The sequence below is a fragment of the Simochromis diagramma genome, unplaced genomic scaffold, assembly GCF_900408965.1.
Source record: "Simochromis diagramma unplaced genomic scaffold, fSimDia1.1 OVJJ01000330.1, whole genome shotgun sequence".
In the NCBI taxonomy this organism is placed as follows: Eukaryota; Metazoa; Chordata; class Actinopteri; order Cichliformes; family Cichlidae; genus Simochromis; species Simochromis diagramma.
In genome coordinates, this window is record NW_024386930.1 from 1,018,622 (window position 1) to 1,044,706 (window position 26,085).

At 37.8% G+C, this 26,085-nt stretch overlaps 1 protein-coding gene across 3 annotated transcripts; it reads left to right on the plus strand.

The window, feature by feature from the left end:
* Window positions 1-26,018, plus strand: il34 (interleukin 34). 3 transcript variants are annotated; one of them, XM_040037056.1, is made up of 8 exons: window positions 1-238; window positions 3,872-4,133; window positions 14,717-14,820; window positions 15,272-15,349; window positions 15,504-15,581; window positions 17,674-17,781; window positions 21,871-22,054; window positions 22,847-26,018. In XM_040037056.1, the coding sequence occupies exons 2-8, from the start codon at window positions 4,097-4,099 to the stop codon at window positions 22,903-22,905; spliced, it is 648 nt and encodes a 215-aa protein (XP_039892990.1). In that variant the 5' UTR covers window positions 1-238; window positions 3,872-4,096; the 3' UTR covers window positions 22,906-26,018. The 3 variants fall into 3 exon arrangements, with proteins under 3 accessions (XP_039892990.1, XP_039892992.1, XP_039892993.1); XM_040037058.1 differs by lacking the exon at window positions 1-238 and adding an exon at window positions 304-993; XM_040037059.1 differs by lacking the exon at window positions 1-238 and adding an exon at window positions 1,010-1,236.
* The last annotated feature ends 67 nt before the right edge of the window (window positions 26,019-26,085 follow it).

The following is a 26,085-nucleotide window of genomic DNA, read 5'->3' on the forward strand; positions in this document are numbered from 1 at the left end:
TGTGGTGACTGGAATTGACCGAAGGAGCGGCAGCCTGTGGCGCACTTGGCGGCACACTGAGACAGCGCACCAGGACTCCGTGGATGGACAAATCCAGTAGTGGACTTCCTTCACTGACAAGATTAAGACCGGATTTCTATCGCTCAGCTTTTCTTCGCATTTAACAAAGGCTCACTACAACCGTCGCATTTGAAAAGGATTTCTCACCCTGGGAGTGCGAGGCAAAGGGACTTTGGAGGTATGTGTGTACCTGCGTAATATTGTAGCCTACGTGGTGAGGACCAAATTGATAGTCTGGGAGTGAGGTCATTTGTGAAAAGTGAAAACGCTGACTTTCTGGCAGATTTTCATCTCTGAGGACTGAAACTTTATTTTAAGATTAAAATGTAAAATTGGTTTTGATTTGCATTTAGAGTTAAATACTTAGGTGTGTGGCTGTTGTAGGGTTTTAAGGGCTATTAATGGTTATGCCAAAGAGCGCACTCACAGAGAGAAAAGTGCCATTTGCGTGGTCTTGGAGGCAGATTTTAATCTCTTGAGATTTCATTTTAGGACATAAAGGTGTGATTGTTTTACTGTCTCTCCCTGTCTCTCTCTCTGTGGGTGTTCCTGCATGTGCTCGTGTGTGCAGCTGTGCCTTGAGCTGTCCGGCATTACTTTCGGTTTCGTTAGGTGCGGAGGGTATTTAATGCTAAGCGGTGCTTTTTTTCTTTCTCTTCTGTTCTTAGTCCTTTTTTTAAAATTTTTTTTTAAGAAAATCTTACATGCGAGTGTGACAGTATGGAGGTATTGACAGTTTTGCAAGCCTAAGTTATACAATCAGTGGCGACATCTCAAAACCTTGCAGCAGTTGTCACAGCCTAGATTGTGAAGGATAGAGGAGCCTTATCGATCTCAGAGGGGAGCTTGGGCCCTCAAAGCACAAGTAGCCTGCAGCTAAACTGCACAAACATCTGCGTCAGATACATTTCAACACTGCAACAAACAGGAGAGGTGTGTGAGTAAAAGGTGACTTATCTTTTGTGCCACGCACTGACTATTTTTCCAGCGGTTGGTTGAAGTCATTTGTTGATATTTGAAGCAACGGATGGGCTCAATGTCACAATCCTCTAAATGCCGGTGACATATTTTACCAGCAGTGAAGTCACTGAGGTGTGATGTGAGACTGAGGAATGCTGCAATGGATATAACAAAAGTTTTATCATCAGGCTGCGAAAGATAAGAATGAGGAGGAAGGTGAGAGAGGATTAGAAAAAGACACTCAAACTATATATAAGTCCCGCATAAGTACCCGTTTTAATGCCTTTCTCTGGTCTCAAATAGACACGCTAAAGTATACTGAGAAAATGTATTAGTGATTTTACAAATTAGAAGCTGTGTGTTTAGCCACAGAAAAAGATATTGGATAGAGGCTTACCAAACTTGGCCTGAAATGTTTCTAATTTTCTGATATATATTTTTTCCTGTCAACGAAAGCAAAGCAGCAATGGGAGGCAGGTGGGACTTAAATCTGAGTCACTACATTGGAGCTGTAAGGCAAAAACGGCACTTGCTCAACCGGTGTGTCAAACTGGCATCTGGCACCAGCCCTGTTATTTATATACTGAATTTAATATAATATATCAGTCATGCACATTTGCTATTGCAGCAGGAGTTCTTGAAAAACCTTGTCTTTCATTGGAACAGCTAATGAGAAGATTGGTCTTCATTGATGATGGCTGTTTGCAGTTTGTGCTTTTTGAGTATTTCTGAGGTTTTAATAACAGCATAGGTGCTGGTGCCGCTTTGTGAGTGGTCTGAAATGAAGTTCACCTCTGTCCAAGTGCAGTATGAAGCAGATGTGTGTACAAAGTACTGTAAGAAATCGAAAGTGTATTTTTTGTGAATGTGTGAGTGTGTGTAAACTTTAGCTTGAGTTTGGTTGACATTGTGTTAGGTTGCATAAGAAACTGAATGTTTCTGAAAATTATTACTTTAAAGCACACCAAAGGGCAAACAAAAATTATGCAGCACACTCATCTGTTTGAAGTAAATTGAAAAAAAAAAAAACTTCATTATTGTCACAGAAAGGCTTATAATGAGCATTTGGACCTGGAATGATGGCTGTAATTTGGTTTTTGCAAGACAGTATCTGGTATAGCGTGAGTTTTTATCTGCTTTGAAACAAACTCCACTTATCGTATAATTTCCCTCCATCATTTTATCAGAACAAATGGGTTTAGAGCTCTCGTTGAGACACTATGTTCTCTGGAAATCTCTCTCAAAATGGATGTTTGATGTTTAAGGGCCATTTCTGCTTGCTTGATGGCAAATTGATGGTGTTATCCAGGTTCTTCTGTCACTTGATACATTTTGGCCGAGGCCCGTTGAGCACATGAGTCCAAAAGTCAGGAAGGTTTGAAATAGTTTCTACTGACTTTTCTCTGTGTTATTTGATGTGTCACACTGTAATAATCCTCTACCACTTGGAATCCTTGCCAACACAGCAGGCTTTGCTTTGACAGTTTAATTTATTTATTTTTGAACTCATAGATTTTGCCTGTGTGTTTGGAAATTAGTTTATGCAAAGGACTGAAATAGAAATGTAAAAACACAGTCATAACTTTATATATATATATATATATACACAACTTTGACAAACATTTGGGAATCACCATGTTAAGCAATATCTACCCAGACATTATATTTGGTTCCATTTTCAACAACTTGACTAAGTACCACAAACACAGAGCAGCTGGTCGTGTGGGTTAGTCATCCTTGCCACACAGGATTCTAGTTTTGTAATCTCTACAAGAAGCTTAACTTTCACATTGTGAGATGATCGGGGGTGACGCAGCACAAAAACACTACTTTCTGACTTCATTATGTTGGACTCTTTTAAAGCACCTAAACCCAGTGCAAGCATTTGGCTAAATAGCCATGCTAGGAAAGCGTTACAACTGGCAGTAAAAGTCACTTGGTGAGGTCCAGGACTTTGGTCTAGACTAAAATATCTCAATATCTTTTGAATGGATGGCCATGAGATGCTATGAAACAACTTCCCAGTTATGTTGGTCAGATCTTTCATTTGCCCTGGAACACATCCCAGTATTTAATATATAGCTTTGAACAAAGCAAATGTTTTGGGCACTCTTGGTTATTTTTAAAGTTCAACCTGTCATTGCTCTAAAAAAGCTTTCCCTGCAGAGACACTTGTTTTTTTTATCTTTCTTCTTGGAAGTAAAATACTGGACTGAGGTTGGGACCTCTGACTGAACTGCTTTGATTGGCTTGTCTGGGATCATTGTCTTGTGGGAAAACAGATCTACTCAGTGTCAGTTTTCTTGTAGGTTCAGAGCTCTTGTGTGCAGTGTTACAGTGTGATTAATTGGCTGATTATAGAGATTTCTTTTTAATGTTTTCGCCTCGTCGCTCCTTAAAATCAATTGTTGCTACTGCTGTTTGCACTGTCTCTTTATCATAAATTTGTTTAGCTAGTTGGATATTATGTGCAGCCTTTGCTAAGCTAAGTAAATATAAGATATTAGGTCATGTGTATGTGTACTGTTTGTTTAGAGCAGCAGCTAATTTTCTTGTTGCACTAGATGTCAGGTGTCACCAAGCTAAGCCAAGCAGCAGCTGTTGAACTTGCTTTCTGGTTATACGAGGTGTGTGTGAAGTAAAAAGGGAAATCAGGAAATAAAATGTGACATTGTGGAATAAAAGAGTAACATTATGAATGAAACATAAAGATAACTGAAGTTACATGTAGGAACCGAAGCCGTTCGTTCAAACCTTTTTATGACTACAGATAAACATGTGAAAACATTTAGTAGTTTTGGTTTTAAATCTTAATGTCTAATGCTCGACTGCTTTTTGTTTCCTGTTTCAGATTGTCAACAGCAACAAAGCGCAGCAGCCATTTAAAGGATCTGGATGATCAACAGTACAATGAGGACCTAAAGCTGGGAGAGCGTCCCACTGAAGGCACAAGAGTTTCAGACCACAGTGTTACTGCAGTGTGTGTGTGTGGCCCGTCCAGTCTGTGTATTTTTACATACTCACTGTGTTGAGTTCAAAGCCCTGTGGAGTGAGGAGAGGACTTAAACCAAAGAGTATGGTTCAGCTGTCCACTGCAGTCTGCCTGTTGGGAGGTAAGAGGCATGTGCAAATGTGTGTGTGAAGCTTGTTTTTGTGTGTTGTTCCTGTTCAAAGTTTGCAGACGGCTAGAGGGGCTTTCTGTGCAGATATGCGATGACGGTATGAGACACAGTGAAACTAGAAGGGAAAATGACCATGGCCTCATTGTTTTTGTACTTTGCTATTTTTCTGTGTTTTCTTTCACTCCCTCTAGGTCTGACTCAGTTATTTTCATAGACGACGATTGGTCAGATTTTTGTGGGATGATGACTTCTTTTGATCTAATAATATTAGTAAGAGTAGGTTTCTCAGAATTACTAAGATGAAGAATTGGGCATTTTTCTTAGCAGAGTGAATCCCTGCAGACACCTACAGGTAGAAGGAATGATGCCTTTCTTCATTATAGGCCTTCATACTGTGTTAAAGCACGATGTTGTGTGCGTGCGTTGTCTGACGTGTGGGAACTTGATTAAGGTTTGTTTGTTGGCATGTCTTGCAAAAGAACCACGAAACTTAGAACAGTGTGTTTCTGTAACATATCGTTGAGTGCAGGAAGTAGTGGCACACTAGCAAGGCAGTGACCAGTTCTACATTTGAAATACAAGTTTGCATTTAATCGCCGATGTCCTCATAGATTTGCATTTATGACATGATGTCACAGGATTTGGCCGGGGGATTGTAAGGTTGCTCTCTGCCCAGTGGCCAAACAGTCTGATATGCTTTCGTGGCACATTTCCAGACTTTCGTGCCCAGACGTCATGATGCATGAGATAATGTTTAGATTGGGATGCCTGAGGAATTTGTATTTGAATTTTTTTCTATTTCCTGATGCAAATATTTTTGATTGACTGTAAAATACACTCGGTATACATGTAAAGCATCATTTGCTAGCTGTAAAGGTGAGCTGATGCATGCAGTGTAAACTAGGGCTGCCACGATTAGTCGACTAGTCATGATTACGTCGACTATCAAAATCGTCGACGACTGATTTAATAGTCAACGCGTCGTTTGAAGCTTTGTAAGATCACAAAAGACGCAGGAATAAGTAGAATGTAACTGTGTAAACCTCAAATATCTGCTCAGTTTATCAAGACACCACATATTTTCAAAAGCGCTCCGACGTTTTTGGAGACGTCTGTTACCCACTAGCTCGATAGCTAGCCGGGGGCAAGGCTCACTAGAGCCCGTGAGAACACCGGACTCCAGGCAAATCATTTTCAAACCCACCGCCGTCTTTCGCTACTCAGGTTAAACATGTAATATAAGTCACTTAGATAACTTAAAAATGTTATTGTTTGGCTTTTTTTAGTATTTTATTTGTTCCTGAGTAAATCGGTTTGGCTGAGTTTAAAGTTATCGTTTTTACACAGCTGAATAAACGTCAAGCAGACAACTGATTATCAGAAGTGTGAGATGGTCGAGAATTTACTCCAGTGTCCTGTTATATTTTAGATAGCAAGGAGTTTATTAAACTTCACCGAAACAATCTGCAAATTTAATTAAAATTTAATAAACTATCATCTTGTCTTTATTTTTAGTTAGCACATACCTTAAACACTTAAAGCTTTAAGCTAATGATAGTTATAGAAGAGCAGATGCATGCTGGTGCAATAAGCTGTACACTGTACGTCCAATGGATGCATGATCTGATTAGTCGACTAATCGCAAAAATAATCGGTGACTAGTCGACTATCAAAATAATCGTTTGTGGCAGCCCTAGTGTAAACCTAAATAAAGTTGCAAATAGCCATTGTTGATTATTGTGTGTCTTGCATAAGGTTATAATGCTATTAAAACCTACTTACCTTTTCATGAATGCCTGTCTGTTTTTTCCCATGTTATGGGTTAAAAAAATGCAACATCAATTTTAAATACTATTTGTCAGTTTCTTTTTGTGAACAATAACAGAAGGTCTTCAGGGTCTCAGCCCTTATGTCAAACTTGTCTATCTGTGATTAATGCTAGTGTCAAATACCCACTGCATTCCTTGTAATCAAAGCCCAATCCTGGTTGCATCATGGGTGGGCCACATGTCTGTAGTCATTAACTCACCAATACTCTTTTTCTACCAGAAATGCTTATGAAAATAACCTATTGGTTGTCCTGATTTTACCATCCTGATTTTGAAAAGATTGGCTGTATTGTATCAGGTTAATAAGACCTGTAAATAGTCAGACATTCAATTTGTTTTTGTTTGTCTGAGATTGAATACTCCTGAGACAGCCGAGGAGATTAACTGAGGTGGCAAATGACCCCAGGCTAACCTGACACCTGACCTGACTTTTTTGGGAGAACTGCTTAAATTACAAACTCTGCTTGAGAGTCACAGCATGTAGACACTCATATGTATGTATACTTGTGAAGAACTTACAGAGGAATTGTGAGAATCGTGAAACTTTTCTAAGATTTACTTTGCAGATTGTCCTTGAAATCTTTTGTAAAGTGAACATGTGGGTTTGCTGCAAACCAAAAAAAGCATTGCTTCTCTGGAAAATAGAGCATTGCCTGAGAATATACGTGTCAGAACCACAATTGTTACCACTTTGGTCATTTGGTAATCAACAAAAGTAAACTGCATACTTTGAGAAGGTGTGCAGAAAACATTAAAATATGCCCAAAGTCAAAATTTTATAAAAGACCCAGTAAATATGTTTCAATTGCATGAAAATTAATGCAGAAAAATGGAAACATATATGGATGAATTCTCAAATTTAAAGTACCATGCAAGTAGGATTACTAGTTTTTATCAGCGTTTAAAAAGAAGAGCAGTCATAAATCATTAAATATAAATACGTATTTATGTGTCCATATCTAGATACAAATACATAACAGAACATCCTTCCTGGCACACACACACAAAAAAAACAACAGCAAAGAAAAAAGATGGGTGAATTCATCCAGTTTTCGATTATGCTGGATCAGCATATTTAAGGAATACACTGACTAGCTAAATGCATGTCAAGCTCTTCTTTTAGAATATCATTCTTTTCAGTTTCCTTGCGCCCCGGGGCCCATGTACACCACCTGCAGGCATTTTACAACCACAAGTGATATATGTTCAGCTTTCATCTATCCTGCCAACCTTATAATTGATATGTAATCCTTATAATAAATGGGTTTTAGACGCATTACAGCAACTAGAAAAAAAATGCAGACAAATTCTTACTCAATCTCAGGTGATGGATTTACTACAATTTATCGCCAAAGCAGTCAGACATCTGTTGCCTATTGGTTTTGTATGTCCCTGTAGTAATATCAGAACACGGTGTTGTGTGCAGGGAACCTTTACATATTTCCTGATCACAGTAAAATACTTCAGGTACCTTATTGTAATGTAATTTTATTTAGAAAAACGGAATAAATTATTCAAATAGCTGTCACTAAGTTTCAGGTTTGCTATGATTTTGTACTTGGTCAAAATGAAAAGACATTGATGTCTGGCTGGATGCTGAATGTACTTTTTAAATCTACTTGTTTAACTGCTGTTAAAAAATGTTAGTACAAAATTTAAGTAGTAACACTTGAAGCTTCGTGTTGTGTAAAAGCAGTTAAATGGAGGAGTTGCAATAGAGAGAAATGGGAAACTGTCAGCACTTCATTATTAAAGCATAAACATCATCAAATGTTTGGCAACGGCTAAAAGGAAAAGATTCTTAAAGGCTAAGCTGCTTAAGACATCACGTATTGTAGTTTTAATTAACCTACTATTAGAAATTGTGAGAATTGATAGCTAGTTAAACCAGTTTTATGTATTTTTACAGTGCCAGCAAATACAGTCTGTGCTTCAACCTCTTCTAGTGCAAACACCTGAATGTTGCAAGAGGGACAGATGACATCTGGTAAAATCTGTGTGGTTTCTCAGTGTTTTGTTGTAGAAAATGAAAACATGGTTGTATATAGACTGTGTGCAACCGTAGCCACGCTCTGAATGTTTGCTTACTGACATCCTAGTTAATTATTGTTAATTTAAATTCCTTTAGTGGCAGGAACACTTATGTTCTTCCTAGACTGTAGCTGAAGACTTGCTGCCACAGCACACATCAGAGGGTTGTGTGTTACATTTTTCAACTACAACTTTGCTGAGATAAACAGTGCACACACCTTTGCGATCGCTTGACTAAACCCCATAATGCTTCCAAATAGTGACAGAAACATTTTCCTGTCTTTACAAATTCTTTAAAACCAACCAACAAACAAAAAAGACTGTGGGCAGTTTATAATCAAAACCATAAGAGATAGTGTCATGCATTGCGATATCTGTCCCCATTACAGAATTGTGTTATCAGGTTAATAGGAGGAGGAGTGTTTGTACTTTTGACTGAAAATGAAAGTCATACCTTTAAATTTGTAAAATCCCCTGGCTTATTTTAACCCCCCCAGGTTACCAGTAGGTACCTGGTACCTGCTGGTAACCTGGCCCAGAATCCCTGACCTAGAATCTTCTTACTGTGAGGCAGCCTGCACTGTCATTAATTAAAATGCATGTTTATAGGATTTTGGAAGAAACCTGGGGTCACCGAGCCCTTGAATGTGGGAATTTTGGTGCAGAGAGCTGGTTCATTAAAATAACTCTGAAAAAAAATTATTGTTATTATTGTTTATTATTATTATTGATATTATTATTGTGCAATCTAATTGCATACCCTTATTAAGGAGCATTCACATTTTAAACTTGGAAAGACCTCAAGCAAATACTCAAGGGTTCCTTGGCCATGACTGTGGGAAGCTTGAAGGTGATTGTAGCCTAACAGTTCTCATGCTCAGGAATGCTTTATACTTGGTAATATACAAGGCACTCTGTCAGAGGAGGCGGGACTTTTTGGTTTATGTATGTAAACGTCCAGTCATAGATATAGTGTGTTTTAAATTTGTGTTTTGGCTCATCCAAGCAGAATGCATGGGAGGATAAGAGTTTAAAAACAAGCATAGCATACCATAGCTTAGCTTAACTTAGCATAGCATGGCATAGCTTAGCATAGCATTGTTTATTTTTCCACTCTTTTTTGAAGGATTGCAAAGTTACACTTCGGTAGGTTAGGCAATGCAGATATTTTTTTCACATGATATGAAGATATGAGCATTTTAAAACATTTCATTAATAAAAAAAACCCTCATGAGTACATCATAGTAACACTTAAATGAATATAAAACTTTGGTGGACATTTTGTTATTAAAATAGAAGAATAGATATAAGAGTGAGAGACTGAGTAAAGTTGGGATTATACATATCCGCAGACTTGGACAGGACACCTTTAAACATTGACAAGAAGTCATTCCTGTTAAGCTAGGGTGAGAACTGTGTCTCTGTGTGGAGATTGGAGGCTTACGAGACGGAGAGATACCAAGATGCCCAGGAAAGTTGACGGAAGAGAAGATGGGTTGTTTTTCTGATTAACTATGGACTATAGACTTTACATTCTTCGTTGGACTTTTACATGCACAAGTACACAAATGGAGTGCCAAAAGTCAAGTAGTGAGGGTAGAAATGCTGCAGAGCTTGATCTGTCAGGTATGCAGGCTTCTTGCAGAGCTGTTGATGATTGAGTGTCAGGAACAGTGAAAGCTGGGGGCCATGAGGAATGAGGAAGTAGGAAAAAACACATACATGCCTTAGTAATGGGGTAGAAAGATACATGCAATATTACAAAGACAACTGTTGCTTGCTCTTTAACTCAAAGACACTGTAGGTGTGACCCACACATAAACAGAGAGCACCTTTCTCAGAAATGAATAGATAACAATAACCAACAAAACCAACAATATTGTCAGTCTATAATTATATAGTCCAAAAAAGGTGAAGCTGAAGCTTCAACCTGTAATGGCTCAAACAACTTCCATTAGAAAATGAAAGCAAAAACATCACAGATGAAAAAAGAAAAGTATTTATATGTCATCCGACAATACAGACTTACACTTTTTATATTTAAATATTAATCTGGAGCACATTTGTTTTCAGTACTTCACTTTAGCAGTCTTGGTAATAATTGATTTTGCTTTGTTCATTACATTTGATTAGGCAATTTGTAATCTACCAACTCCTAGAACTAAAGAGATTTGTTGTTTGTCTATAACTAGTTCTTTATCTTAAATGCTGACTCATTAAAGTTCTTATAATAAACTACTGTATCGCTTAAAGTAGGAAGTTCCTGGGTTCAGCTCAGGCCTTTTGCTTTTCAAATCTCTCATTGTGTGTTCACAGATGTTTCTTCCTGCAATTTGAAGACATGCAACCTCACAAACTCTAACCTGCCTTTGAATATCAGTGTGAATGTTTGTCTTTGTGTTTTATCACTGTGATGTCTAGGGGCATGGTCCAGCTTATTTCCTCTTCCTTCAGAATTTCTTTGATGGGGTCCAGCTGTGCAGCAACTGAATAGGATAAGTGGGAGTAGAATGGATGATTGAGAAATGACATTTGGGAACACACTGTGTATAGACATAGACATTTGCCTTCTTGGTGCTTTTCCAAAATCGTGGTACTTTTCCAAAATCAGGGAAATCAGGTGATAAGAGCTTTCTTATTGGAACTAACACTGGCAGCCACAGTATTCCAGTTTCGGTTCTTATCTTATCTACACTGTAGCTTACTCATTTTAGGGGCAGCTGAACCCATGTAAGGCTTAATTTTGTCGAAGAACTGGGAAACTTGTGTCCATTGTGTTCTAAAGTGGTGACTTCACTAATTGGCCCAACTTAGAATGGCGTCAACGTGAAAAGCAATGACGTAAGTGATGACAGTTTTAGTCTGATAACCTGTCTCAGTTTGGATTTTTCCATTGTTACACTTCATTTTAGTGCATGGATTTCAGTGGGCTAGGATAATGTCATCTCTCAAGCTGGTAACTTATTGGTAAATTCTGATTTCAGCAAAATCAAATTAAAAGGCCCCAAATAGAGCGTAGAACTGCCTTAAGGGGTCGTTTTGAGGCACTGGGGTTCAGTCTAATTTATTGGTAATTTAAAGGTGGGCTAACAATGGTGGGTTTGAATTTCATCACCTAGAAATGCAGCACTCATTTATGTTCTTGCTCATTAAAATCATAGTTTGTGCTGTTTTTTTCCCAGTTGGTGTGGCTTTGAAACTAAATTAGTATTTAAAGAATTAAAAATTGCCGTATTGTAAATAGCTATTATCCTAAGTCTTGTTAAGGCTTTTACATTGAATCCACTGCCTGCTGTCACCTATGCCTGCAGTCAGATATCATTTATTACACTATCATTAAGAGACTCTGAACAGTTCCATAAAAATGGTCTGTGTTTGACTCGAATGTACTTATACATTCGAGTAGAAAGTGATAATTGGTAGAAGTGGAGCATAAACTTTGTTAAATTTACAGTAATTTACTGTAACAGAACAAACAAGGAGGGATCGACTTTAAGTTGTGTTAAAAAAAGATAATAGACCACATTTAAAACTCAACTTTATAACTTCTTTTTTTAGACCATAAGTACATAAGCATCAGCATTAGTTTTGCATACAAACCTGATGTTCTGTGACGGATGACACATATGGAGAATATTGTGGTCCAGGGAGCAAAGCATTAAAGTGTCTCTAAACAGCAAAAGGTACTTCAGGCATTAGTCTGGTAATGCTTTATAGTGTTTGCAGTGAATGGAGTTCATTTAGGGGACCACTCACTTTACACAACCTGCTGGGTTTCTGCTACTGTAAGGCAAACCTGTTTTGATCGTTAGCTGTGTATTCATTTTGCATTCAGAGCCAACAGAGTGAAACTTAATCTTAAAATCAGCTGGGTACTACACTAGCCAAAAATGAAACAGTAGAAATTAATCCAATGAGTTTCACACACACGGGCAGAGTCGCAAGCATTCCCTCGTGAATAGCACCAACATGTGTTGACATGTAGGTTCAGATACGGGAGCACATTTTATGAACCATGTACACCCTCTTCTAAATAATTTAGAAGGAAAGCACAAGGACAATGATGACGTACTCAACAACTGTCTGAATAGAGCTCAAAGGATGCAGATGTGATTATTCAAGCCAAAGGAATTCTGTAGTATGTGGCTTTTACATGCCTCATTTCTTTTCCTGAGCTTTGTACCTTGAAAGAATTTGAGACTGAGAGAAGATTCTGGAACTGGCACATGCACAAACACATGCAGTGGAGTCAAGTATCCATATGGTTCTTTTCATAGAAGATGTCAGATCTTTGAGAACTTCATTTTAATCTCTGACGGTAGAGAAAGTCACCTTTTTTTCCCCTTGCAGAATAACCCGAGTAGAGGTTCACACAAAACGTGCTAAGACAAACTAGATAAATCATTTCCTCAGAGACCTTGGGACCTTTCCTTTATTGTCACCAGAAGGTGTAAGTTTTCATTTACCCGCGGGGGCTTTTTTAACAGCTATCAGATGGATAAAAAATAAAAAAGATTTGTCCTGAAGCTGTACAAGAGAACAAACTGGAAGATCAAATGGAAAGAATAACCTTACTCACTAGAATAAGTTTAAGTCTAGTAAAACCAAGATTTAAGGAGTGCCTTCAAGTGCTGTTTTTTCAAATAGTTTTACAGTAAAGTTGCACATTTGCCTTTCTGTGAAACCTTTTAGGACTGGACTATCCCCTAAGCTATAGAAAATCATTGAAGGTTTACATGTTTAAAACAACAATGCATCATCCCCACAAAGCAAGTACCTTGACTGTAGTGTCTCACTTAAATCCTCCATTATATGTCTGTATTCATCCTATTACAGTAACCTGTTACTTTGTAACTTGTTAAACCAACACTGTCCTTTTGTACATATTTAACAAGAGGTATGCTAAATTGTAATTGTCTTTACCCTGTGACCAAGAACATACTGTACAGACTTAAAACAGGCTGCCTCTTTGCAGTGGGGCCACACTCACCATGTTATTAAGACTAATCATCTTGTCTGTTCCTTGCTGTTGGCTGCCCTGTGAACTTTCTTAAGTTGTGGCTAAAATGTGACCCTGTGCTGAGAGTTAAGTTGTTTGCCTTTCTCATGAAAGTGGCTTTCTAAACAGCTGACCCAGCCGTTCAAGCTGAGGCTATAAATGAAGATGGATGTATAAAAACAGCTGTGTTCATTAAAGGCTTCGAATATATGAAGTGACTGTAGACTCTTATGACAGTGAAAGGTATGCTGCATATATTCATCAGTGTATCAGATCATGTGATTTTACAGTCATAAAGTATTACTCAACCAAGAGACATGACAGGGTACACTTTGCTCCACAACTAATCGGAGCTTACCGTCTTTTACAGCTGCCATGTTGGTATTATGACATCCAAACATCTAATGTCTTAGAAGTCCTACTAGTTTAAAAGAACTAAGGCCAAAGTTGATTTTGATTCATGTAAAAAAAAAAAAAAAAGACAAACATGTATGTTATTTTTTTATGAATAATAAAACATATATTTATTCTTCTTCCTCTTTGCAAACAGCATATTCATTACATAAGACAAAGTAATAAGTTACGAGCACTATTAGCATCACTGTGTGATTAACACGTGTTTAGAGATATCCATGACAACACATTGCAGTGACCCCCAAAGAGCCACTGCACTAAAAATGTTTAGCACAATTAATTTACAGACAGCAGCGTACACATATATGTAATGTAGATGTAATTTTTGTCATGCTTTTTGACATCATCCACTACACATAAGACATATAACATATAAGTACCTGAGTTTCATGTGCATCAGTGTTAACTGTTTTAAAAACAAACATCTGAGTACTAGTTTAGGTCCTGGAAAGGTAACATTTTGGTGTTGTCTAAGATATCACAGTGGTGATAGCATTGTGGTTTCCAGTCCAAAACCACATGAGCTTATGAAGTAAGTTCTTTGTTTTAACTTGAGACCAGCAGGCGACACATATGTTGACAGAAGGAAGTATCACATGTATCACGCCACTAACACATGACCCTACGCTGTGTCACTGCATCATTCCATGTTTGGCACTGATCACCACCTGCACTCATGTATATATCTTTCTACGTAGCACTCTTAATTCTTATTCTCATGTATATATCTCATGTATATCTCATGCACATATCTTTCTACGTAGCACTTTAATTCTTATTCCTACTTTTATTTTTTCATGTCTATTTAAGTGCTATTTATGACACTATGTTTGCACTGAAGCACCGCAGCAATTTCCTAATGTTGTAAACCTGCTCAACATTTGGCAATAAACCCCTTTCTGATTCTGATTCTGATTCTGATTCTGATGTATGAAAACACATGCTTGACACTTTGTCACAGAGTGAGTTTCTAATAATTCTGAAAATAGCTACATATACACGTATACAGCATCTCAGTGTGTTACTCATCTTCTTGATGTGCTCTCTAAGGTATTTAATTTCCTCCGTTAAAATTTAAATGTTAACTGATCATGTAAAAGAGTCACACTGGGAGCAGGGAAACATACGCACATGCACAAAAATGTTGCACATGCAGTCCTCTTCCAATCTATATTAGCCTCGCTTTAAATTAGACGCACACAAACTGCATCTGAAGAATTTCAGCAGAGCCCTGTGAAAGGGCGTTGTAAAGAAATTAACTGTTCAGTTAATCTCGTGCTGTGTGACTCTTGTTTCCATAGGCCTGTTTTTGATAGCTCCCGTTCTAATGGCCCCAACGCACTCCAGTATGTGCACACCACTGAGGACGATCAACGACAGCCTCAGCCACAGACGACGGTACATGGTGAGACACTGATGACATGACTGCAGGCATGTGGTGTGGGGTCAGTGGTGCAGGGTTTAGAGGAAAATGGAATTATTCCAACTTCTTCCTAATTTGGGACAAGCTCCAAAAACGTGTTCTTACAGTTCCCATAATGAAACTTGATATCACTGGCATCTCGATACATGTGGGCTCAGAACTTGTATGTGCATGACAAAAATGCTGCAACGTAAATTAGCAAGGTTTTTTAAACAAAACATAGGTAAACAGATTATTTGAGTGACTGACCCACATGGGGATGTAATCATAATTAGAGCATTTATATCTTCCCTGTGTGGGCAAAAACATCGAAAATCGAAATTTCTTTCCATGTCTCAGGTCAAATAGTAAATTTCTACGAAACATAAAAGAAGTAAGTTGGGTTGCAAAATCTATGTGGTAATTTTTGTTTTGCTTTTTCTTTCCCTTACAGAAACACAACTTCCCCATCGAGTACACCATCAAGGTTCATAATAGGGAAATCTTTAGACTGTCAAATATCAGCCGAATGGTAAAGTCATAAGACAACCTCTGTTTTCTATATAAATATTTTGACTTTCTTTAATTAAAAGCTGGAGGTCTTCCTATAGAAGGTCTTGCTAATAAAGTCTGCGTGTGAATGGTGATGTGATGAGTTTGTCTTTTTCCTCTTTTTCCTTCATCAGAAGTTAAGAACAGAGGAGTTGAATGACCTGGTTCTCCAGAGGCTGTGGTTTCAAGTGTATCAAGGTGTTTTAAAAAAGGTAAGAACAGAGCTGTTACTAGTGGAACCTGTTTGTGTTGCTGGTTGCTCTGAAATGTGGATGTGTCGTATATCATTTGTTTGTCTAAGAAGAGCTGATGAGAGACTGCTGGGGCCATCGGCCCATTAAGCTAATTAGACATTTAATTGGATGTAGACAAATGCATGACGCACCAGTTAGTCTCAATTTACAGTAATGCTGCAGGGATATAAAACCTTTTGCTTTGGAATTATTTATACCCTTGTTTCTTTTGTAAAATGTATTCATACCCATAATCTTTTCGGTAACTTGTTCTTGTACATGTCAGAGGAGGGGCGAGAGGGGCCTTCAAGATAATTTAGCTATCCTAAGTTAACTTTATGGCTGAGCAGGCGGGCTGATGGAAAAATAAACACAAAAGGAAAACAGATTTTTCTACCCTAAGGTAACTCATAGCACCAAATCATAGCAGTCATGTGATGACTAGAGACCAAAGAATTCCAATGCAATTTTGATTTGTGGCTTTGGCAGGCAAAATAAGAATTGGCTGCTGAAAATGGGTGGGTACCAGGTTGAGCTGATTCTAACTTTGATGGAAAGCGGTTAAAGAAACTACCAATGCGAGCAAAGGTTCACATGACTGACATGTGAAGGGGTTGCAGAGCCTGGAAAACCTGGTGCCATCCTGTTTAGCTACACAGCAGTGTGGCTTGAGATGTGGACACAGCTTAAAGTCCAGTTTACATGTGAATGTTTGCTTGGTGTTTAAAACATACTGTCAGGACAAACCAAAGGAGGCAACTTCAAGCACTTAGTGGTGAACAGAAAATATCAGTAAAATATCTCCACACTAAGTATAAAAGGCTTCATGTCATGCCAAAGAAATGGCAACGAAATAAATAAAATCTGTAAATTTCACGCCATTTTATTCATATTTCAGGACCACAGACAGCTCATAGTCTTCTTTTTCAGCATGCTGTTCAGTGAACTGGCACATCAATTGCTGCTTACGCTGAACACAGAAAAACAAGTTACTACACACAGACTGGGCTGTAGAACTTTTTAATTAAGCAAATTCAGCAACCACTAGATGTACAATGCAAACAAGCATCAATTTTGTTTTTGTGGGGCATGTTCAGTATGCACTTGTGGTCCAGGACAGATTTTTGGCTGATCCTCGATTAGATGGGCAGATGATGAAGTTTACATCATGCCGACCCATGGGGACACATGGAAGCACAAATGAGCTTTAACTTTGCAAGCTAGTTCAGACAGTCCATCTGAGACCTTGACTTCTTATCACATTCACATGACAAACTCCTTGCAGAACATCAGTCCAACACACCCTGTCATTTAAGCCAGAATTTTTGGTTCAGTCACTTGCTGCATGCCTGTACATGCCGCTCAGGTTACCACCCTTGCAACCACCCTTAACATACCCCTTCAGGCTGCTTTGTTACCCACATGACATTCATACAATTAGGAAATGTTTGGGAAAATTTGGAAAGATTTTGTGCTTGAGTAACATGAACTAAACCTGTGGGAAAACGCTGTCCACCTCTTGCCTATTGTGCTATAAAACTGAAAGTTCAATACCACCTGTTCCTGTTGAGTGCCTCGATGCTTTTACGTTTGGAGGGGGACCAGTTTCTACAACCACTGTCAGAGTGGTAGTGGCTTTGGCTGGTGGATCTGTTTTTGTTTTAGTTAGCACTTTCAATTTTATTTTATTTTATTTTATATGTAAATGCATGTACTAGTGATTAGTCCTACCTCACCAGCCTTGCTACCTCAGTACTACTGTGTGTTTAAAGGTTTGCCCAGAGCCTTGGAGATTCTAATCTATGAATATAGCACGTCTTTGGACTGCTAGTTCATTTTGTGAATTTCTTATAAATAACACTGATAATGTTCCAGTAATAATAGTTCATAATAAATGGTTACATTTTCCCTTAACACTGTGTAGCATTTAATTATTTTATATTAAACACTTTATGCACTTTGAAAGAATCTTTTGGGAAATACTTAACACTTTTGATTTTGCTAACATTTCCCTGCTGAACAAATCAACACCTTTAATGCTGTATAAACTAAAGTCAAGTTGAATTTTTAGATCCTCTGGGTTTTGCCAACGAGACATCCTTCACGTCCTTACACAGCTGAGTTGGAAAGACGCTTCAAGGATGCTCAGGCAGTCTTTATGCAGTCACATCCTGCTGAGGTAAGTTTCTATACAGCATGCGTACCAGAGCTGCAGTTGGTGTTAGGTATTAATGTTGCTTTGATTGTATTTGTTAATATTTAGAACCTGGGTCTTTTCTATGTTGTAGTGTTTAGTAAAAAGTAAACATTCCAGACCTGTTTATTCAGTTTAGACAGCTTAATAAACATCTGACAATTTAGATTAATTTCTATAGCTGTCCTGCTTGTATGTTTAGTTTAGTTAACATCCCCATTAGCCGCAGCAGAGCAGCAGATATTCTTCCTATTTCTGAGTTTCAGCAGACAGTAGGTGAAGAAATCTGACCAAGTCTGTGAACATAGTTACATCCTGTTCTTCTTTTTGTCCAGCATTTTCTCTTGTCCTCTCGACTGAGTAAAATGGAACATTTGGTACAGAAGGAGGTTTAAAGGCGACCTGTCATATTTTCCAGTATCATATTTTTGGACCTTACATAACCCCCAAACCAACCACATTTCATTATATTTGGTAGGAAAATGGAAAATAGGTGCACCAACATATTGAAACATGAGTAAATATACATCAAAATACAGTATATAAGACAAAAACTGGGTTTATATAATTCTAATGAGCTCCAAAGAATTGTTTGGTATGACCACCTTTATTTAAAGCTTATTCATTCAAAGCCTTCTTTGGATTTTGGCTGCCTGTTGTTCTGTTTTCTGGCTTCAATAACATTAAATCCTGGGAGACCAATCCATGGCTAAAAGAGTTTCAGAGTGTGTTTTTCTGTCCAGGTATGCTCTGGCAGTGTGTTGGGGATTATTTTTTGATGCTGAAAAATCAAACCTCTACCAATCAGATGACTTCAAGATGGTATTCCATCAAAAAATCAAAAAATCAAAATTAAAATTGGATCAAAATCTCAAAACCAATTTTAACAAGATCTCCATCACCACTGGCTGAAATCCAACCATGGCAGAGCATCCAATGCACTTTACAGATGACCGTAGACACTCACTGTTGTACCTCTCTGCTGATCTCCTCTGTATGCATTGGTGACGATTTGAACCAATAATGTTACATTTGGATTCATTACTCCAAAAGATCTGGGCTGATTCTAGTCCTTGTGCAATTTGGCATACCTCAGCCTTTCATCGCTGTTTCCCTTCCTTAAAGTGGTTATGTTAGCGATCTAGTGACAGAAACCAAGGAAACTAAACCCAAAAAACTGTCTAAAGGGGTCACTTTGCACTTCCTTGGTTGTAACAATGAGTTTTATATTAAAAAAAATATAAGGAAGAAAATAATAACAAGGATATATTTTCACTCTCTATCTTTAAAGCATTCAGTGGTTCTTCATTGTTTGCCTGCTCCACTGAAATGGGAAAATCCACCTGTTAGGTTGTAGAGAACTGTGTGGAGGAGAGCCTGTTTGAGTCAGGTGCACTGGTGGTTCACTCGATCAACAAGTTGAAGTCTGACATTACCCTCTCTGTGTTTTATTTTTTCCTTCTCATGTTCGGTGTACGGACAAAGTGGTGCAATCAGCCTGCATGCCGACAAGATGCGATCAGCGCTGTTTTATGTGATCTTAAGCTGTTATTTAACCTCCAGTTTTATCAGGATTAAGTCTTTCTTTTCACAAATTCCCAACCAGCTTAAAACATCACAGGTTACTCTATTACAAACATTTTCTGAAGCATGATCAGAAATCTTAACATCTCTCTGGAGGTCAGTAGGGAAGAAAATCTCCACGTTACAGTTGGGCTTTTTCCCCCTCACTTCTATTTAGAGGTAGTAAAAAGTATCGACTAAGGTGAAATAATGTGTTTAATCATAACAATTTCCACACCAGTATGCCAAAAGAATTATTATAACAAAAAAAAATAAGGTTTCCAAAAGCTATATCATGTCTTCCTAGGGGGCTAATGAGTTTTTGGTCCGTCACACACATCAGCCAAGCAAATGAATCCCATCCAATCCAACTTTATTTATATAGCACTTTAAAAACAAAGTTGACCAAAGTGCTTTCCAATAATAAAACAGAGATAGCAGTCAAAAACCATATATTAAGCAGACAAAGAAATAAATATAAATAACAATAAAATAAATACAAGATAAATACAAAATAAAAAAAAGATAAAAATAAATCAGTATACATATTAAATATTAAAACATGAGTAAAATAGACAATAAGATTTACAATGAATAAAATTGACAAAATACAAAGATTAAGAGTGACCAACAGCTGACTAAAACTGACTACAAGCTGACTCTGGTCCTACTCCTAAAAAGCCTTTGAAAAAAAAGTGTGTTTTTAAAAGTGATTTAAACATTTCAAGTGTTGGGGCCAGCCTAATATGGAGGGGCAGTTTATTCCATAATTTGGGGGCCACAACAGCGAAAGCTTGGTCCCCCCGGTGTTTCAGTCTTGACATGGGGACAGCAAGGAGTGACTGGTCAGTTGATCTGAGAGACCTTTGTGGAGTGTATCGGTGTAGAAGGTCTGACAGGTAAGAAGGCGCCAGGACATTTAAAACTGTAAAAGCAAACAATGCAATTTTAAAACGAATTCTAAAATGGACAGACAACCAATGTAAGGAGGCAAGAACAGGGGCTCACATTTGTGTGTCCCTGTCAACAGACGAGCAGCAGCATTCTGGACCATTTGCAAGTGTGATAGTGAAGCCTGATCAATACCAATATAAAGTCCATTACAATAATCAAGGCGAGTGGTCACAAATGCATGTAAAACTCTCTCCAAGTCACAAAAAGAAATAAAAGGTTTTACTTTAGAGAGCTGCCTCAGCTGAAAAAAGCTATTTCTCACCACTGTATTTACCTGAAAATGAGAGAAAGGTGGCATTAAAAAAACATAAAATATCTCACAGACATGCTGATAGATGTTAGGATTCCTGATCATGCTTCAGTAAGAAGATTAACTATGTTTGTGACGTAACCTGCAACATACATGTTATAAACTGGTAAACCCCGATAAAACTGGGGGTTGAATTACACCTTAATATGACATAAAATAGAGCTGATGGCACGTTGTCAGGATGCATCTCGTCTGCTCTTCTCTGACCTGTTTGGTCTGTCCACCTGTTCTTTCAGTTTGTCTGCTGTAGACAGCTCTTTAGGCATGTCACTTCTTCTTTTGTCCATCTCTTGTCAAGTCTACTTTCTTTAAGGACACACTTCACACTTCACACATTTGGGAATCATCTTGTCGGTGCAAAAATGCTGTTTTATGCCAGTCAGAGTGTGCTAGCTTTGGCATGAACAGGGTCTGGACTGAAAATGACTGAACAAGCAGACTTTGAAAGTCTAGTCCTGATCGTTGCTGGATAATGGCTTTGCCATTATAGCTGACCACTATAATAATTGAATGAACTTTCTCCTGTAAGGGTTAGGGTTAGGGCTGAAAGTCACTTTTACTACTGTGGGTATATTTCCCTTTAATCCTTTCACAATTACTAGTTAACCCAATAGCTTATATTTTCCATTAATTACCTTCCTGTTATATCCAAGCATTGTAAAATTTGAAGATCTGGTTTTAACATTTACCAATCCAAAAGCTTTAAAATTGAAAAACTGCTAAATAAGTGAAGTTGGTGTTAAACAGAATACAAAAATTTAAAATTCAGGATACTCAATAAATACATAACTGGCAGACCAAGTGAATCTATTTTCCACAACTCGGTGTAAAAGGACAGGTCCCGAGTTTCCTTTTAAAGGAATCCACACAGTTGGTTAATTTTAGGTTCGCGCTCAGAGCAAAGCATAGGTTAGATACCAGAGCTTCAAAACTCTAATCACCCTGAGCCCTTGGGTGGGTGCAAGGCTGGTCTGGACAGGTGTGAAGTGTGTGAAATGAAGCTTTGGGAGACTAAAGGTCAACCTGGATAGCTGGCTGCAATATTAATTAAAAGCATTTGCTGGCTTTCTCTGAATGGAAATGCAGGGATAATGTGGAAAAGATGCGATTTATGGTGATCAATCTTACTTTTTTTGGTTTATCAATCTAAAATAGAAGAGATTTTATTCTAATAACACCTTATTGATCCCTATTTTTTGATTTAGGCTAACTGACTCACTATGTGTTTGTGTTTTTTGTGTGTTTAGGTCTTCCAAGAGGACCTTCCAGAGAAAATCCAGGACATTTGGGATAGTTTAACAGAAAAGCCTGAAAACATGCCAGAGTCTAGTTGGCGATTTGCTACTCCAAAGTCTCTCTTGGACAACTTGTGCCGCACCATGTACTGCCTCTTCAGTGAATGCTTTTCCAACGCAGACGTTCAGGAAGACTGTAAGTATAAGAGAGGAAATGACACTGTAGGCTGTAATTTGTTTAAGAACCATCCCATGTCAGCTTTTAAATGGGTTCATTTCGTTAAGATGATGTCGGGTATAAACTCCCCAAACAGCTCATTACATAATGTCAGTCTTGATGTTAAAGAGGCATCAGCATTTGTTTTTCAGATTTTAGATTAGCTAAGATTCTGCAGATGTTTCCTGTCAGACAGCACTAAATATTTTATGAAACTCAGGGATGATAGAGTGGAAGTACATTTTTCAGTAACGTAGACTTTCCAGCAAGGAAGCAAGTGTCAAATTAGATGTCTTATAAGAAGGCTGTGGTTGGGAATCATGGCAGTATACACACATTATTTTTTGGGTTCTAGCACCGCTGTGTTATGTAAGTGTGGAACACCTAGCCAAACTTTTGATGCTCTGAGTTGTCCTGCAGCCTTTGCCAAACCATCTGGATGAACTGTGTCTCAAGATTTTGATAAAGTGAAATGATTAAGCACACACATGCACAGAAAAACACTGTTTGCATTTAACTTTTGTTTAAGACTCGCATCAGCAACAACGTTAAAGCCACCTGACAAAACAGCACGAGAAGCAGAGTTTTTCACTGGATGACACAACTCCAAAGGGGATTTGTTTCAAAAAGGTCTCGGATCTGTTCTGGCATGATCTTTCACTTGCCTGAAAGAGAAGTTATATTGTATACTGATTATGTGGCAATAAAACATGATGAGGAAAGCTAATGTGTAAACGCCTAAATGAGTTTCTCTTCTCATTTGTTTTTCAGACTGTGAAGTTTCTCATTGGCGGAAAGGCAGGAAGAAAGACATGCAGCCCGAAAGCTGAGAAGAAGCAAGCGGAGTCAAGTTGTCCCTAGTGATTAGGGATTAGTATTATTATTTCCCTTGAGCTATAGGGAGATGGGTAAAAGGACAATACACACTGAAATGAGAGTTCAGACCTGATTTGTGAACATCAATAAGTCTTTTCCAAATCTGCTATATAGAGCTAAGATTATCCAGAGTTTGTCCTCATAATTTCAACTCTGTGTGTCAAAGCAGATGGAAATTAAAGATATAATATCTCTCAAACCTTTGTGAACCTAAAGGCTTTCTGTTAAATGACATCAAATGAAATTTTGAGTAAAAATGCCAGCTCATTGTCTCTTGGCATCCTCTCAGATTAAGATTATAGCGTTTTTGGATCAGATTTGCTCATGTTCACAAATAGCGACTGAACTGATGTGTGGTCAATATTTTATCTAAGGTGGATTCTTTCTAAACAAAGGGTTAATGCTCACCTGCAGCTTTGCCAAACCACTGCTCAAAAAGTTGTGATGCGCTCCTGCGGGCCTGTGTGGTTCACGTCAGAGGCCAAGGACAGATTGGGAAACTTCAGCTGACTTTGTACATTTGCTAGAATTCGCCTCTTTTGAACATCAGTGTGCTAAAGCAGGAGCAGTGTATATGAACTCCAACCGTAAATGCAAACTGATAACTACTGGTCTTATTCTACAGTTATTGACTGTACATTTTTATACAGCTGCCCAGACTGCTTAGCCAAGGCTGTTGAAAAATGTGTGCTCATTTTGGCTCCATTTTATGTATTTTTTTCCTATATGTTTATTATGCAAAGAATGAGATTGGAAAATGCATTCATCTCCCTCCATCCAACCTATGAATTTTATACTTGCTGTAGATCTCTTATGATTTTTTTTCATGAGGCAACTATTAAATAATTTGAGGACTTACTAGCTAAACAAAGCTCAAATGATTGTTAGCATTTTAAATATGAAGTTAAATCACAGTCAGATGTTATTTGCCCCATAGTTAAGTTAAATTCTATAAAAATAATAATAATAATAATAATAATAATAATAATAATAATAATAATAATAATAATTGACACTTCTGTCTGTTGTCCATTATCTTGAGTTACCCCTCACAGAATTTTAACTATGAACATGTTGGAAATGCACACAAAGACAGTTGCAAAACCGAAATGTAAAATTCAGCTTAGTGTAGTTGCAACATTAGAAATCTTGTGGGATTGTTCTCAGCATTCAAATCATTTTCAACACATCCATACTGAGATTTAATATCAGGTTCCTCTGCCATTTTCTTTTTGTCCGAGTTAAGAGTTACCCCTTAAACGATTCAAATCGAGGCAAGGTTATGAGAAGGTAAGCCAAAGAGAAACATACAGTTTACTACAGAAGTTGGACTTTTGGCTGACAAGCACTGTAAATATGTGAAAAAAAGGAAAATGTAGGCAAGTCAACAAGATTTTCATGCAATATCACTTAGAGTTTAAACCTTTACGCACGGGAACAAGCTTCAAGATGCATTTCAAAGTTCACAAAAAGGGTTATGGTGCTTCTTCAGTGGAGTTTTGGACTTAGAGATTCTATTCTACATGTGCAACTATATAAATACTGACTGAAAAAATGTTTTTATGATAGGCGTAGTGCACATAAAAAAACAGACCCATCCATAGTTCTGTGGTTACCTCAGCAGCTAGTGTTTCTGTTTGGAGCGCCAGTGAAGATTCACTTAAAAAAGGCCCTCTACACAGATTTGTCAAACACAGTAGTCGACAAACGTAGTGAAGTAAAAAGTAGTGCAGTTTCAGCTTTCTTCGGGGTGTGTTAATACCCAGAAATCTAGCTTCTTACATGCTGAAATGTTCACACCCTAACCTCTTCTTTGGTAATAATTAACTCTGATTCTCAAAATTGCTAACTAACCAGGGGCTTGGATGTGAACATGTACACTTCAATACAGTAAATGCTTAACATCTTTACTGAGCAGCTGCTGTGTCAAGGCAACATCAACAACTGTAATGGGTTGCATAGTTTTTTCCCCCACACTGGAGCACATCTCTGTGGAATTTTTCTTATCTGTTATTATCAGCCAAACTGCAGTTTGGTGGGAAAAAAACAGCTGGATGAGGTAAAATGAACAGAAAAGTAAGCAAAACAGCAAGCCATTAAAACGAAGCAGCTTATGCTAATATTTTCAGCTCGCAACCATCAATTAATTTCAGCTGCCATAGCCATATTTTTAAACTCGGCCATTCAACACATTTAACTACTTAAGGCAAGGGTGAGCAGAAGTTAAAGGGAGTTACCTAAAGGTCATTTGTTCTTATCAGGATTGAAAGCATCCTTCATATTTTCTTGTTGTTTGAGTAAAACTATATTATACATGCTTCATTTGATTATTGATGATGGTGACGTAAAGTTGAGGCTAGGTGTTCGAAAGAAATCTTGAGACATACAGAAACCTAAACATAACAGTAGAAAAAAAAGCAGGCATTCTGGTAGTAGTTTCAATGATTTGTGAGGCATATTTGGCTTATTTAGGAAACTTAAACTTTATAAATACAAATAGACTTCGTTTAAAGAGATTTAATCTAATTAACTAACTCACTATGTTAACAGGTTCTCCACTGAAATATAGAAGGCAAACCTTAAACCTGCTTTGAGACAATGCTGAGAAAAACATTACCATTTGAACTGATATAGTTCTTTAATGCACAAGTTTCAAGCAGTTAAAAAGAGCAGCGTTTCATAACGTTACAGCAAGAAGGGTGGGGTCGGCCTTTGAAACTGTTTGGCATGGTTACTTACTGAAGACAATCTGCTCACCCCGTCATGTGCCACTGTTTTCCTTAGACTGTTGTTTTTCCTCATTATACTTTCCATGCACAGCGTTCATTGCTTTCAAATCCCAACATACTGGTTCAGTCAGTTTATGGTGCAACATTCCCATATCCCCTTATTTGCGTTAGGGCTGAATGTATTTATTATCATTAGCAATGCTAACAGTTTCAGAAACACACTTGAAATGCCTGTGCAAACATTGCAAAAAAAAAGAACTGGTTTAACGTACCAGCTAGGAGCAGTCATTATCCTTCCCTTTAAGATTGTTATATTAAAGGATACTGTTTGTTGAAATGAAACATGAAAGAATTTAACTTAAACTAAAATAAATTATATATATATATACACACACACATATATAT

Excerpts from the sequence above, each read along its gene's own strand:
- il34 (XM_040037056.1), top strand. The coding sequence starts at position 4,097 with ATGGTTCAGCTGTCCACTGCAGTCTGCCTGTTGGGAG. Across the intron at positions 15,350-15,503 it reads TGTCAAATATCAGCCGAATG|AAGTTAAGAACAGAGGAGTT; the intron begins GTAAAGTCATAA and ends TTCCTTCATCAG. Across the intron at positions 15,582-17,673 it reads ATCAAGGTGTTTTAAAAAAG|ATCCTCTGGGTTTTGCCAAC; the intron begins GTAAGAACAGAG and ends TTGAATTTTTAG.